General features: G+C 38.6%; 1 protein-coding gene across 2 annotated transcripts; it reads left to right on the top strand.

Annotated features, from left to right (window-relative positions):
• On the top strand, window positions 7,194–14,568 carry LOC109231984 (protein NLP9-like). 2 transcript variants are annotated; one of them, XM_019397602.1, is made up of 6 exons: window positions 7,194–7,491; window positions 7,886–8,994; window positions 10,515–10,559; window positions 10,712–11,464; window positions 11,733–11,856; window positions 12,880–14,568. In XM_019397602.1, exons 2-6 carry the CDS (start codon window positions 8,056–8,058, stop codon window positions 14,022–14,024), a joined length of 3,006 nt encoding a protein of 1,001 aa, XP_019253147.1. In that variant the 5' UTR covers window positions 7,194–7,491; window positions 7,886–8,055; the 3' UTR covers window positions 14,025–14,568. The 2 variants fall into 2 exon arrangements, with proteins under 2 accessions (XP_019253147.1, XP_019253146.1); XM_019397601.1 differs by having other exon boundaries at window positions 7,194–7,621.

Below are 15,408 nucleotides of genomic sequence, written 5' to 3'. Positions count from 1 at the left end.
CGAGTAAAAGATATTCTTTAGCGACAATAATAAAAAATTGCCACTAAAAATCACTAACTGAAATTAATTTTTTATTACTTTAACTTTTCCTCCGTACAAAATAAAATAAAATCTTTCCCTTCAATTTTTTGTATAGGAATTAAGTATTCTCTCCCATTAGAAACAATACGACTTCTGCCAAAAGAGAAAAAAATAAAAGAAAACAAAACCTATACCCTTTCGAGCAACGTTGTTGGTTAACAAAATCACTGCGCCCTGCGACAGTCTTTGGCCTGCCACAACTCCGATGATCTTCTTCCCAAATATGAGGTAACTTTCTCTTCTTCCCCAGGTTAATTCATGTCACGACCCAAATTTTCCTCTGTTGGGTGTCGTGATGTCACTTAGTCTTAGGGACTAGGTAAGCCTAATAACTTCTGAAAATAATAATAAAATAAATAAAGATTTACAATTCCAAATTAGAATCTCTATACAAGTCTTACAATCCCAAAACCGGTAGTACAATTCATAAGCTCTACAGAGTTTCTGCTAGAAAACCTCTTATACAACTGTTTCGAAATAAGGATAAATAGTACAATCCAAAACTAGAAGGTGACTCCGAAGCCTGCGAACGCAGCAGTAGGTTTACCTTGAGTCTCCACGGCGATAATCCGCACAGCTAGCTAACGATCAACTGACTTCGAAATACCTGGATCTGTACAAAATTGTGTAAAATATAGTATGAGTACACCGCAGTGGTACTCAGTAAGTATCAAGATTAACCTCAGTGGAGTAGTGAAGAGGAACAGTCAAGATACCTACTGGACTAAATAATCTGGACAAGTATAAGCATAGAAACAACAGAGTATGATATCTATATAAAAACTACGCATAATGACAAAATAATATGGTAATTGCAGTAAGAAAAGGAAAACAACAACTAACAGCAGAACACCGAAATAATGACACAGTAGAATGAGCGGAACACAGTTTAAATTCGGTGATCATAGATAAAGGAAAGGCATGTAGCAACTCGACAAACACGACCGCTTTCACACCAGGTTTTAGCCAATGACCTTCATGGGGTACCGAACCTCAGAATATTCACAATTCACAGGTCTCAATTCCGGAACCCTAAGCATTTGGCATCCTGTGCCCATAGAGCCATTCCACGAAGAAGGCAAATAAGCAAGGGTATGCATCAATACTCAACAATATTGAGATCCATCCTTTAACCGATAGGGGTGATTAACTACGTGCATGCTTGTGCAAGTACCCTAACATAGTTCATTCCAGCTAGTAAGTATAGAGTAAATGGACAGCGCGTAAAAATACTTTCCCACAATTTCCCACAAGATAAAACTCACACAGGTAAGTGCGCCACTACACAAATATCAACAACAGAATGCACCCAGGCCAAATCACAAGTCATCACAAATCAATCCCTGACATAGCTCACCTTGTCTCGCCACGTGTGCAATAATAACATAAATGCCCGCCTTGTCGCCATACGTGCATAATAATATTTTCACCTTGTCTCGCCACATGCGCAACCCACATATATATAGCCCGCCTTGTCACGACGCATATGCACATATCAATAGTAATAATAGCACGGGAAAAACCTCGTGCAACACAACCCCAACCGCATGGCAGAAACCTCGTGCACCACAATAACAACCGCATGGCGGAAACCTCGTGCATCACAATAACAAGTACAATAGCAACAATGACAACACCACAAGAGTACGGCAAGGAAACTAACTCAAGGCTTTTGATCACAAAGAAACAATAGAACTAGTTCACAATGAATGAACACAATAGAGAGTAATAGACATAATAAGAATAACTCAACATGAGAGAAATAATATGTAACAACGATCCCACAAGGTACAGTTCAACAATAAGGAGATAACACGAGTCAAATAATTCGAAATAAAGACAAGTGAACTGTATATAGGAAATCTAAATTTCTTTTAAGGTTGAGCAATTTCGAAAGAGATACAACAATTCAAATAAGGGTAAATGGCATAACGATAATCAAAACCTCAATTAAGGATGAACAATTACAGGGGAGGTAATTTTACTTTCAATTAAGGGAAGCGACTAGGAAAGGATAGCATGGCAATAGAAGAGGTAACAACTTCAGTTAAGTCACATAAGAGTCAAATAAGCAATAAGAGTGGATCATGAAGTAATTAATTCCAATTAAACGCGTAGAGGTGAAAACTAGTAAATGGGATCTCAATCATAGCAAAACAACTTCATATCTAGTGAACATAAAGACCTAAGAGCCCTAAAAGGTCAACTTTCCACAAATAAGCCCAAGCACGTACTCGTCACCTCATGTACACGAACTTTACATGATACAATTAGCATAGAAGACTCAAAATCCTAAGGGGTAGTTCCCCCACACAAGGTTAGGCAAGATACTTACCTCAAAGAAGACAGACAAATACTCTAAAATGAACTTCTCGGGTGAAATGATCTCCGGACGGCTCAAATCTAGCCAAAATAACTTCAAAGCATAAATAAAACTCATAAGAAACTATTCCGGATCATAAAGCCTCAATCTTTATCAAAAACTAAAATCAACCCAAAAGTCGACCCCCAGGCCCGCACCTCGGAACTCGACAAATTTCACAAAATCCGAACACCCATTCCGATGCTAGTTCAACCATACTAAAATTATTAAATTCCAATACTATTTGGTCCTTCAAGTCATCAATTTACATTTTGAAAGTTTTCTTCAAGATTCCCATTTTTCCTCAACCCAAAACACTAATTAAATGATAAAAATTAAGATAAATTATGGAATATAATAAATTCTAGGAGAAGAACACTTACCCAATCGATTTGCTTGAAAAACCGACGAAGAATCGATCAAAACCGAGCTCTAGAACTCCAAAAAATGTTAAAAATGGCAAACCCTCAGAATAGAGTACTATTTATTCTGCCTAGGTGCTAAAACATCGTGAACGCAGAAGACAGATCGCGTTCGCGAAGAAGAAAAATGAAGGCTGCCAAGATGTGCTTCGCGAACGTGACAGATCGCTCACGAACGCGGAGAGGAAAATGAAGGCTGCCCAGTTTGTACTACGCAAAAGCGACAACACGCTCGCGAATGCGGAGAGGAAAAATTGGTCACCCAGGTCTACTACGCGAACGCGAGAGGTAGAACACGAACGTGAAGAATGGAGTGGCAGAACTTCGCGAATGCGAGTAGAAGATTGCGAATGTCTCATCCTCCAAAATAACACTACGCGAACGCGAAGACAAGGACGCGATGAAAGAAACCAGATGACATAACACATCAGTCCAAAAATAGAAGGAAATGGCCCGTAGCCCATTCGAAATACACCCGAGGCTCCCGGGACCCCGTCTAACCACACCAACGAGTTCCATAACCTAAATGGACTCGCTCGAGATCTTAAATCACATCAAACAACGTCGAAACTACGAATCGCACCACGAATCGAGCTTATGAACTTTCAAATCTTCCAACTTCTAAAATCCACGCCGAAACCTATCAAATCAACCCGGAATGACGCCAAATTTTGCAGACAAGTCCCAAATGACATAACGGAGCTTTTACAACTCTCGGAATCGCATTGACCCCGATATCACCAAAGTCAATTATTGGTCAAACTTCTCCATCTTCCAAACTTCTACTTTTCCAACTTTCGCCGAAATGATTCAAATTACCCTACGAACCTTCAAATCCAAATCCAGACGCACACCTAAGTCCCAAAATCATCATACGAAGCTGCTGAAATCATCCAAAACCTATTCCAGAGCCGTTTACACAAAAGTCAAATTCCGGTCAACCTTACCGCTTAAGCTTCCAAAGCTAGGATCCTTCTTCCAATTTGACTCTGAATCTTCCGGTTGAACTCGGCCACACCCGCTCGTCATAACACGCAATACAAAGCTTCTCAAGGCCTTATACCGCCGAATGTGACTTAAATTCTCAAAATGACCTACCGGGTCGTTACAATTCCTTTTTTACCCAGCAGGTTGCTAGCAATCAATTTGCAATTGATTTTGCGAACGTTACTGCTCGATTATGCTCAATTATCCCTGTCAATCTTCTCTCTCTCATCTGTCTTCAACTTCTCTTTTCGTGTAGGTTTCAAGATTGCTGTAGAAATCATTATTCTCCTTCATTTTATTGTCTTTATTGGTAAAAAGTTCTGCTTACTAGGTACCGATTTGTGATTCTTGATATCCAACTATGGCATTTTGGGACTTGTGAAAGTATAACTTTTTTTTTTGTGTGTTTGCTGAATCGCTTGTGATATCCGGCTGTTGTTAGATTGATAGTCGATTGATTGAATTGATTCCTCCTCTGCTCCTCTATTATTTTATGAATTAGGAATTTTATCGCTCGCGCGATTATTAATCACATCAATGTATATCTTGAATTAAATTTAGTTGAGATATAATAGATGGTTTTTAAGTATATATGCATAAGCAAGTTTGAGTATCTCTGTTAGGTACACAATGGTACTCTGAGAAAAACACAGAGCAAACAATACTATCTAAGCTTATTCTCCATCGAACCATCCACTCAAGACTCCAAAAACCATCAATAAAGGCAAACATGTGATTTACAATTTGAATATAAATAGATATAGTTATTCAAAAAATCTGTCAATAGAGGCAAATATGTAAGTTATTTGTTTCATTAGATGCAAACGTTCACCATGGATAATGAACATCAGCAAGGCTTACTTGTTTCATTAGATGGTAAAAACCACTACTGATAATGCTCATCCGTAAGGACACGACTTTCGGAGATGACTTGGGAGTGACATTTCTCGCCTTCTTATTCTTTCCCCCGGCCGCGGAGGAACGTCTCCGGCAGGGACTCCATAAAGAAACACTTGTACCCGAAGCAGGCCCGGAGATACCTGTTCGAGTAAGTGCATGGCCACATCAGCAGGATCAGACAAAAATCCCCCTCGGGTATCACAATCGAGCATGCGGGTAGACCTGATTTCAGAAAAAAGGGAGAAGGAATCAATCAATTTTCTTACATAAAAAACAGACACGAGATGAGTCTAAGTTACCATGATTTTTGGCCTACCACCCGTATTTGAGGGCCAGTTCTTTCCACGTGCGGGTTTCGAGCGTTGTGACGTCCAATATTTTCTGGACCCACTGATCCAAACCTTCAACCCTAGATGGAACCTAACGAGTTGCTGAAACAGCCGAAGGATGGAGGATCGATACGGATATGAAAAAATTCTAATGAAAGAAACATCTAATAAAGAGCTTATGAGTGCGGTTCCATGACCTCGGAAAGGATGAAGCCATTGCCGGAATGATATTATTGGTGGCAACTGCAACGAACAACTCTATCCACCCGCGGTTGTTGTCATCATCCATGCTTGATAATAGAGCATGGTGGCTGCGTTTGCTGAAGTTTATCATTTTCCAGCGGAAGACTTTGGGGGAATGGAGATCCATCATATGAGCTAAAGATAACTCATCTCCCATCTCCTGGCACAAACGCCGAATACAAGCAATCGTCCTTCACACAGAAGGACTTACTTATGCCAAACCCATCTGGTAGCGGAGGCTTAATCGCAATAACGGAATCAAGCTCTCCGCTCAAAGAAAACGCTCCCAAAGTAAAGGGATACGTGTAAAAATATATGAAACCCTCCTTGGGAAGGGTTACTCATTCTGTTAGATCAGGAGCAACAATGTCCAAATTATGACAGTGACAATCTTCCTTCACAGCAGAAATACTGGAAGGACGGATGGAAGAAGGGTATCTGCCAACGGCCCACGTGCGAGGGTTAATCGAAGGGAATTTTTCTTCGAAGCCTTTTATTGTAACAAGACTTCTAGGGATGAAGGAACACACCGTTGGAGGAGCAGCGTCCTCGACTTTGCTCTTGCTCTTTGAAGAGCTGGTGTTCTTTGAAGAAGAAGCCGTTATATTTTATGGATGAAGGAACAACTTTTCCATTTGAAGGGAGTTAAAGAAAGGTTGAAGGACAATAAAGAAGATTTTAGAAATCTTGGAAAGTTATGGAGTACGAGTGAAGAAGATTGATGCGTATAAGTAAAAGTTTAGGCGGCTAAATTCATGGCCATGATTACCTCGATAACCGGCAAAAGTTATGCTGAATCGTGGAATAACGCGTGTTCGGGGCATTAAAAGCGGAGAGACGTGGGTCTAATCAACCGTCAGAAGCCTTTAAGAAGGAATCATAATAATTCCCGCCAAAAGAGTGTTTCTACCGACTTTCCGGTGACACAAAGCTATGTCACCGGAAAACAAGGGGACTATTTGTATAGGGTAAAATATGCTATGTCAGGTGGCCGCTTAAAAGAATGACACGTGGAATCGAAGACAATTATCCCGTTTAGTACGGGGAGGAATGGCACTCATAAAGAAGCAATAAATATCCTCCGCTCGGTGGCATTAATGAAGAATATTTCACAGCTTTGAGTGCGCTTCCCGTTACAAAGAATTTATCATTTATGCTCACCTTTATACCTTCATCAATGGCCCTCATAATTAACATTAAAAAAGGGCACGATCCTAGGACCTTGTTTCCTAGACGTAGCTACAAATAGTGAGCTCTGTTATCATTGTAAAGGGAGGAATTTTTTGGCAAACTGATACTATAATCAATTCAAAGCTCTATACAACTTTATCTTCTCACTTTTTGTTCTTATTACTGTTGCGCCCGAAGGCCTCGTTACCAGAATCATTATTTCTGTTTTTTCGTCTTCTTATCAAGGCTAAGTGTTACACATTTCTTCAATTATTTCATTATTTCAGGATCGAATTAATTCACTTGTCTAGAAATCACCTATAAATTCAACAATACCGTTTTACGGGTAAACAATAGCGAGCATTAAATCTAATTAACCGATAAAAGTATTTACATTGGTGATTTTGTTGACTTTTAGAATTAATTTTTGTATGAATACATGAAGTTTATTCATCTATTATTACCAATTTAGTAAAAAAAATTAAATCAACAAAGTATTATGTAAAAAGAATTTCAACATCGACGCTATAAGAAGGGGAGAGTGATTATTTTCTAAAGTTAGTGAGTAATTTGATTGTGTAAAACAAAATTAGAGGAGGAAAATGGTCTTTATCCTTCTTAAGCAAATTAACCCACGCCCCAGGGCTTTCCCAAGCACCCAACCCCACCCATCATTCAATCTATCCCTCGTTAACTAACAGCTCCAGAAAAACACCCTTTTTCTATTTTTAGTAACCAAACTCTTAATAAAAATCTTCTACTACTAACGAAAAGGGTTACGCCACCCATTTTCTCTTCCCCTAAGACTACTTTCCAAAAATAGCACTCTCTGAAGTCTGAACCCCCCCACCCCCACCAAACCTTAACCTCATCCCCCCTAAAAGCTGGTCCCTCTTTTTAATCTCCCCATCTTCCTTGGAATTCGCTCTTTTGTTTGGAGTAGTAACAGCAGCTTTGCTTTGTTGTCAACACGTACAAGCTGAGTTCCAAAATCAAAGTCGGTTCTATTTGATATTTCATAATATACCCTCCTAGTAATTTCCCAAACTTAGGGTTTGGGATTTCCCCCCAATATATAATACGTGTGGGTGAGTTGTGTGTGATTCTGCCCTTGCTTTGGGCTTTCGGTGAGTTTTTGTTTGATTTGTTGATTGATTGGTGCTTTCTTGGAATTTTCTTCAAGAAAGTTTGCTCTTTTGTCCGCTCTTCTGTGAAGTTCTGGACCCTAAGGGCATTGCTCAAAAAGCTGCTCTTTGTTTATACCCTTTTGATAGAAGAGAATATATTTTACATCTTAGTTTCTTTACTTGTAATTTGGTGTATAAATAGTCTGCCATGTAAATTACTATTTATGCGGAGAATAAAGATTATTTATATGTGGATAATTGCAGGTTTCTTAAGTTGTTGGATTGTGGATTTGGGAGGAATAAGATGATCTTGATTTTCAGATATTGGATTCTGGGTATGCCAATAGTAGAAGACTGTAATAGCTTGAGTTATTTGAGCGTTCTCTAGCATTTGGTTAATTAATTGGAGAATTTTTTCGTTATTCTCCTTTAAAATGGAAAGGGGAGTTGGTTTTTGGGCCTCTCCGAGAAGTCAAATGGAGGGTGTTGTCTCGTTTGATGCTGGTGCGAGGTCTTCAAATGTAGATGATTCATTCAACAATGTTATGGAGATTATGAATCTTGATGCTTACACTGGATGGTGCACTAGCCCTAGTGCAGCAGAGCAGATGTTTGCCTCTTATGCAGCATCTTCGCAAATTAATTCCGTGTCTCAAAGTTATGCACCGTTTGAAGGATTGAGTTACACAGAACAAAATACTGGAACATTTCCTCCAATGGATGCCAATATGGTGGGAAGTACTGATTGTGGAGGAGAGAAAATGATGTTCGGGCAAAATGATGAGCAGTTGCATTTTGTGGTAGATTCAACTGATGGTGGCGGCTTGGTAGCTAAAAGAAGTAAAAATTCAAGCCAGCAGGCTAATGATGCTGATATTAGCAACTCTATGATCGTAAGGTCACCTTCTCAACCACTTGCTGAGAGAATGCTTAGGGCGTTGGCAATGTTTAAAGAGTCATCTGGTGCGGGGATTTTGGCTCAAGTTTGGATTCCAATGAAGAATAAGGATCAGTATGTCTTGAGCACGTGTGAACAGCCATATCTTCTTGATCAGGCACTTTCCGGCTATCGAGAGGTCTCTAGGAAGTTCACGTTTGATGCAGAAACAAAACCAGGATCGATTCCAGGTCTTCCTGGTCGGGTGTTTAGTTCAAGAATTCCAGAGTGGACGTCAAATGTTCTGTACTACAAGGAGGCTGAGTATTTACGTGTACAATATGCTGTAAGCCATGAAGTTCGTGGATCTATTGCTTTACCTGTCTTTGAGGATGATGCATATGAAACTCCATGTTGTGCAGTACTGGAACTCGTAACAATGAAGGAGAAACCAAATTTTGATTTGGAAATGGATCATGTTTGCCGTGCTCTCCAGGTTCCCTCCTCTTTTCTTGCAGATCTTTTCCCTTGTTTTTTTTTGGTTTGGGTGGGGGGGGGGGGTTACTTTCCTTTCTTTGAGTCATGAACCCTTTTGTATTGTAGCTTTGAAGTAATTTATGTTTGGTTCAATCTATACTTCTAGTTGCAAATTGTCTTTTACAGTTCTTTCAAAAGAGAGAAAAATATGAGTGAAAAATAGTAGATTTTTGTTTTGAGTATGTTTTGTTCAAATGCGATATAATAAAAAGAAAATATGAGTGAAAAATTAGTAAAAGTTATTTTGTAGCATATTTATGATATTAAAGCTCTTATTTTGAAGGTTTGAACAATTTATTGTGTTGCTTACTTGCTTTACTATTTCTTGATGCTAAGCATGGCTTTCTATTTTTAATCAAAAAAGGAGGGTGGGGAGTTTTGTTCATGGTTTATTTAGCTCGTCAATCTTTGTACCTTGCTTAGAACAAGGAAGTAATATTTCTTGCGCACGTCACGTGTTCGAACCCTACCGCAAACACAAACCTGGTATTGAAGTGGAGAAGGGTTGATTGGTGGGCCCATTATCCATCGATTTTTGTGCCACTGGCCCTTGGGGTTTCGCGGTTATCAAAAAAAGAAGAAAGGAAGTAATATTTGGTTTTTCGTTTAATTATATATTTTCCAATTATAAACGGTTCAAGATCTTAATACAGTATGTGATATTCTTTCTTTGTTGAATTTTAGTAACAGTAATTTCTTCAGAATTGCATTCTATTTCCACTTACAGGTCTTAAGTATCACCTATAAGCAAAGAGATAATACCAACTTGCTTGTCACTTATTCTTTTGTATATCATGATAAATATGGGATTTTTTCCCCCCATTTATTGCCCTTGCCCGGTACCCACGGACCTCTAAAAAGGGAAAAAGGAGAATAAAACCAAACCAGGCAACTTTATGAGTAACTTGCTTGGTTGTTTTATGATACTATAGTATTACATCCAAGGGTGTGGCCTAGTGGTCAATGAAGTGGGTTGAGAACCGTCTCAGGTTCAAATCCTAGCGGAGGCAAAAACACTAGGTGGTTTTTTCCCATATTGGTGGATAAAGATACCTGGTACTTGCTGATGGTGGGAATAGTAGGTATCCTTTGGAATTAGTCGAGGTGCCTGCTTCTGCCTGCTGTTCCGGACACCACGGTTATTAAAAAAATATGATACTATGGTGTTCTTGTTTCAACTTTATCTCAACCAAAATAAATTATTTTATACTTTTTTCTAGTACATATGCTTTTTGGCTGATAATCTATCAGATATCAAAAGTTTATGCTAAAATCATCTCAGAAAACATTGAGACAGTATATAAGTAAGTCAGTAAAAAAAAGTTACAAAATTGAGACAATTGCTATGATATGATGTCACAAGATGCGCTTTTTCTGCATTTATATTGTTCTTGCTTTATCCTCTTGAGCTCGTGTTCTTGTATATCTCTAGTTTTGCGGTAAAAGATGGTCTAACCTGTAGTTTGTGCTCGTCTGCAGGTTGTGAATTTAAGGAGTATTGCACCTCCTCGACTTCATTCTCAGGTATACTCAAAATGTTAATTGCACGTGTTGCATACCAATCATGTTTATTTATTTACTTGTTTCATTCTTTCTTATTTTAGTTCTTTTCTAATCAGTTATCAGACCTTTTAACCACCTTTTCTAGATATAATTTGTGTTTCCTCATCTTGCAGAGTCTCTCAAAGAATCAAAGAGCTGCTTTAGCTGAGATAACAGATGTTCTGCGAGCAGTTTGCCATGCGCATAAGCTGCCTCTTGCTCTGACGTGGATTCCCTGTAGTATCACTGAAGGAGAAGGAGATGAAAGCATAAGAGTCCTTGCTAGAGGATGTAATGCAAGTTCAAATGAAAAATGTGTGTTATGCGCTGAGGATACAGCTTGTTATGTGAGTGACAAGGAAATGCAGGGATTCGTACATGCTTGTATGGAACATTATCTTGAGTTAGGTGAAGGTATTGTTGGGAAAGCTCTTCAATCTAACCACCCCTTCTTCTACCCTGATGTGAAGGAGTACCATATAAGCGAGTACCCACTTGTTCATCATGCACGAAAGTTTGGTCTAAATGCTGCTGTGGCTATAAGATTACGTAGTACATTCACCGGAAATGACGATTACATATTGGAGTTCTTTCTTCCTATCAGTATGAAGGGAAGTACCGAGCAACAGCTTCTCTTGAATAACCTTTCAGGTACCATGCAAAGAATCTGCAGAAGTTTGAGAACAGTATCAGATGCAGAATTGGTTGGACAAGGTGCTACGTTTGGATTACAAGATGGATTTGCTCCCAATTTACCACCGATTACATTGTCTAGAAGGAACTCTCAGCACTCGTTAGACAGCAATTCAAATTCTGCGAGTGTGGCTCCTTTAGGCGTATCTGATTCAAAGAATGCTGGAATACAAGCTGATGGTTCTCGCGAACAGGTATATCACGCAATTTTCTTACTAGCAATATTTTATCGAGTCTACATCCAACTAGTTATTTTAGTTGAGTATTCAATTTCAATCGGCTTTGGTATAATGTGATCTAGGTGAGCACATTTGATATGCTCCACATTCATACTGCACTTTTGAGCATACTCTTTCTTTGACACTTGTTCTATGTGTTCCCTAACAACCTGTGTTCAATCTGTTTTTGGTTTATTTTCTTAAATCATCTATACTGAAGTTTTTTTTGCAACTCTTATTGTAGACAATGATTGGATCAAGAAGACAGATGGAGAAAAAACGAAGTACAGCAGAAAAACATGTTAGCTTAAGTGTTCTTCAGCAGTACTTCTCTGGAAGCCTGAAGGATGCTGCAAAAAGCATTGGTGGTAAGCATATTTCTGTCAAGTATATCAGTCCCACTAATTTGCAAGTATACTGGATACCTGTAAATCATTACTTTATTTGTTGCTGTGAATAGTTCCTCCTCCCATTGGGTGTTAATTTCTGATTCAACAGTTCGTTGAGAAAAATTATCTATTAACTTTACGAAGATTTCATCCTTAGTCCAAATGCAGGATTAAGTGTAAACACAGTCAATGCTACTGAATATCTTTCCCCCCTATTTGTCTTCGAACATGAATTTGGGCCTCTTCCTCGCCCATTCAAGACCCTTCTCTAATAAGTAGGACATGCTATTTCTGCTGACTGTTTGTATATTGTCTGGAATTTTATGTAACTGCTTCATTTAAGTGACAACTTCTGCATAACATGAAGGAGAACAAAAAGAAGGCAGAAGAAAGCTGAATCCTCAATAATTGGTTAGCAGAAACGGATTTTGGGGATCCATTGCAGTATGCGCTATAGTACATTGAATTTCTCACTATCCTGGCATAGGTTGGATTTATCCAATTTTGTCCATGAGCATAAGTGTATTCCAGCAGTTGTATTGTGGGTTATATGGAGAAAAATAAATGCTCGAAGCATTGAAAGACAAGGTCAATGTAGTTAATCTTAAACTCAAATATACATACCTGCTTAGTTTCAGTTGGGTTGACTTCCTTGGTTCTTACATACTGTAAAGTTCTTTCTTTTGTGGATGTACTTTTGCCTCAAGATTTCCTCAATGCTATTATGTTTTACATCAATATTATCTCTTTGTTATTATGTTACCATCTGCAAAAAAAATATCATCTCTTTGTTGCTCATTCGAATTGGTAAGTACAAATGAGAGTTGTGAAGTATTTGTTTTTTTGTGAAATTCTTTAGTGTGTGCAGAGACGTTACAGTTTAAAAGGATGAGCAGGAATGTAAAGTAAAAAGTATATTGGCTTTTCTTTGAAGTTGAAAGCATAATTTAATAGCCTTGCAAAAGGTGGTCTTTTAAGTTCATTGTTTTGTGTATTTTGTAGTGTGTCCAACTACCTTGAAAAGAATATGTCGACAACATGGGATATCAAGATGGCCATCCCGGAAGATAAACAAAGTCAATCGGTCTTTGAAAAAGATACAAACAGTGCTTGAATCTGTCCAAGGAGTAGAAGGGGGATTGAAGTTTGATCCAGCCACTGGAGGTCTCGTTCCTGCTAGCTCTATCATCCAAGATTTTGATGCACAGCAAAGCATATTTTTTCCCTGCAAAGATGTCTCTGTCAAAAATCCTAGTTCTGTTTTCCAGGACGCTGTGTCTGTACCCTCAACTTCAGGCGTTGACAAAGAAAACTCTATGGTGAAAATGGAAGAGGACTCTTATGTTGATGGGAACCAGCTCGGCCAATCAAATCATATCAATACTAGCTCTTTCAAGGGAGGAAATAAGTCAAGTATACCAGTGTCTGGATTTTGTTATGAACCCAAATTGGCAGCATTAGATGCAATGTCATCTAGACCTGCTAATCAGACGATGCCATTAACTAATTCTAGAAATGCATCATTGGGCTCTTTCTATACAAAAGAAGGATGCGGGAGGTGGGGGTTGGACAATGATACGTTGGACAATCTTGAGTGTCATTTCACTTCTCGGTGCTCATATTCGAAAGCTGCTGGAGGTGATGGTGACACTAAGATGAAAGGAGATAATGAAATGGATGGTGATGGTGGGGTCATTGAACATAACCAAGCCAGTTCTTCAGCGATGACAGATCCATCCAGTGGGTCTGAGTCAATGATGAACGGCAGTTCATCAAGCTCCCGCAGTCGTGGTGCACGGAAGCATTCTAAAGTTGAGGCAAACTTTGGCGATAGTGGGTCAACAATTACTGTGAAAGCCACTTACAAAGAAGATACAACCCGATTTAAGTTTGAGCCTTCAGCAGGGTGCTTCCAACTTTATGAGGAGGTTGCGAAGAGGTTTAAACTGCAGACTGGGACATTCCAACTCAAGTATCTTGATGATGAGGAGGAATGGGTGATGTTGGTAAATGATGCAGATTTGCATGAGTGTCTTGAGGTACTGGATTTTGTTGGTGGCCGCACTATCAAGTTTCTTGTCCGCGATACACCTTATGCTATGGGTAGCTCAGGCAGCAGTAACTGCTTTTTGGCTAGTGGCTCCTAGTACTGTAGCCGCATGCTGGTCAGAAAGCTTCAATCAGCATCTGGTACTCTATATATCCGAGTATGAGGGTTTCTAGTTTACACATGGATCCCTTATAGGTTTGGTTTTGGAAGAGCTTTTTCATTCTACCTTTCAATTTTCCTACAGTTGATATGCATTGTCAACAATCCTTGGACTGCTAAATCTATGTGGCTGAAGTCTACTTGACAGTCTCGAAGATAGTTGCTGTGCTTATTCCTAGCAGAGATCCAAAGAAGAAAACCAAGAGCATAAGAAGATGCACCAGTAGAAGCGTAGTAGGTGGAAATCATTTGTTGTCTGTTTTCTCTTACGTTACATGTGAGATAGATGGCACATCTTTGTATAAATCACAAATGAGTTAAAAGGCACTGTCTCAAGTGCCTTACTACTTTGTAAATATGTTAGTTTAAGTATGTTCTTTTAGGGAATAGTCAAAGCAATAAGTTGTACAATATCCTTTTAGCAATAAGTTGTACAATATCTTTTGAATAAGAAAATGTAAGATATCCTCTTCTAGTGTTTGTCTGTCTCTCTTTCTTTTGTAAAATTAATTGATATTTGCCTAGATACTTGTAATAAAGTAACTGCTGTTCTTAAAAATGGTACAGTATAACCATTTATAATTTGAATAGAAGGAAACTGTATTTTACTTGGTGGTGATGGCCCATGCTAGTATGGTCCAATATTGTAAAAATTGGATTGAATATTGGGATTTTTTTTTAACTATACCATATATGAAACTTTATTATCAAAAATGTGCATTGTTTGTTAATTACCCGCCCAGTCCACGTTTTGCCTACAAATTTTGTACCGTTCGACTATTAGGCATTAAAAGGGCAGAATATTCCCTAAAATTAAGGAGAGAATCTGGGTGTTAATTGATTCTACATTAAATTCAATTTTTAAAAAGGAAAAGGAGATTTCTCATTTGCGTATTTTTCTCCAGAACTACAATTCAAATTCTCGAAAAAAAAAAGAACGAACAATTCAAATTTTCGAGTTTCAACAACTCAAAGTTGAAAAAATCTGTTCTTCGTCGTTTCTTCTATCACGGGAGGTTTGAGAGACTTCAATACCAAGTTCCGTTGCAGCAGGATTAGGGGTGTTTGAGGATCCTGATCCACCACCCTCTACATATACCCTTATCTTCTACTGATCCTCCCACCGCAACTGATCAACCCCTTCAATATCTTCAAGGCTAAGATCAAAATGAAGTCAATGACAATAACTTAAAGCTTGTAAAGAACAACAAAAATGAGAAGAAAAAAATAACAGCAATAGGTCTTCTTAGTTTTATGATATTATCTACAAATTTACTACATATATCTACAATTTGACTACAATTTCTTTATTTGTGCAGGAA

The sequence above is a fragment of the Nicotiana attenuata genome, chromosome 9, assembly GCF_001879085.1.
Source record: "Nicotiana attenuata strain UT chromosome 9, NIATTr2, whole genome shotgun sequence".
Taxonomy (NCBI): Eukaryota; Viridiplantae; Streptophyta; class Magnoliopsida; order Solanales; family Solanaceae; genus Nicotiana; species Nicotiana attenuata.
Note: the sequence above shows the minus strand (reverse complement) of the source record. Positions and strands in the feature narration are given on the sequence as shown.

Excerpts from the sequence above, each read along its gene's own strand:
- LOC109231984 (XM_019397602.1), top strand. The coding sequence starts at position 8,056 with ATGGAAAGGGGAGTTGGTTTTTGGGCCTCTCCGAGAAGTCAAATGGAG. Across the intron at positions 8,995-10,514 it reads ATGTTTGCCGTGCTCTCCAG|GTTGTGAATTTAAGGAGTAT; the intron begins GTTCCCTCCTCT and ends GCTCGTCTGCAG. Across the intron at positions 10,560-10,711 it reads CTCCTCGACTTCATTCTCAG|AGTCTCTCAAAGAATCAAAG; the intron begins GTATACTCAAAA and ends CTCATCTTGCAG.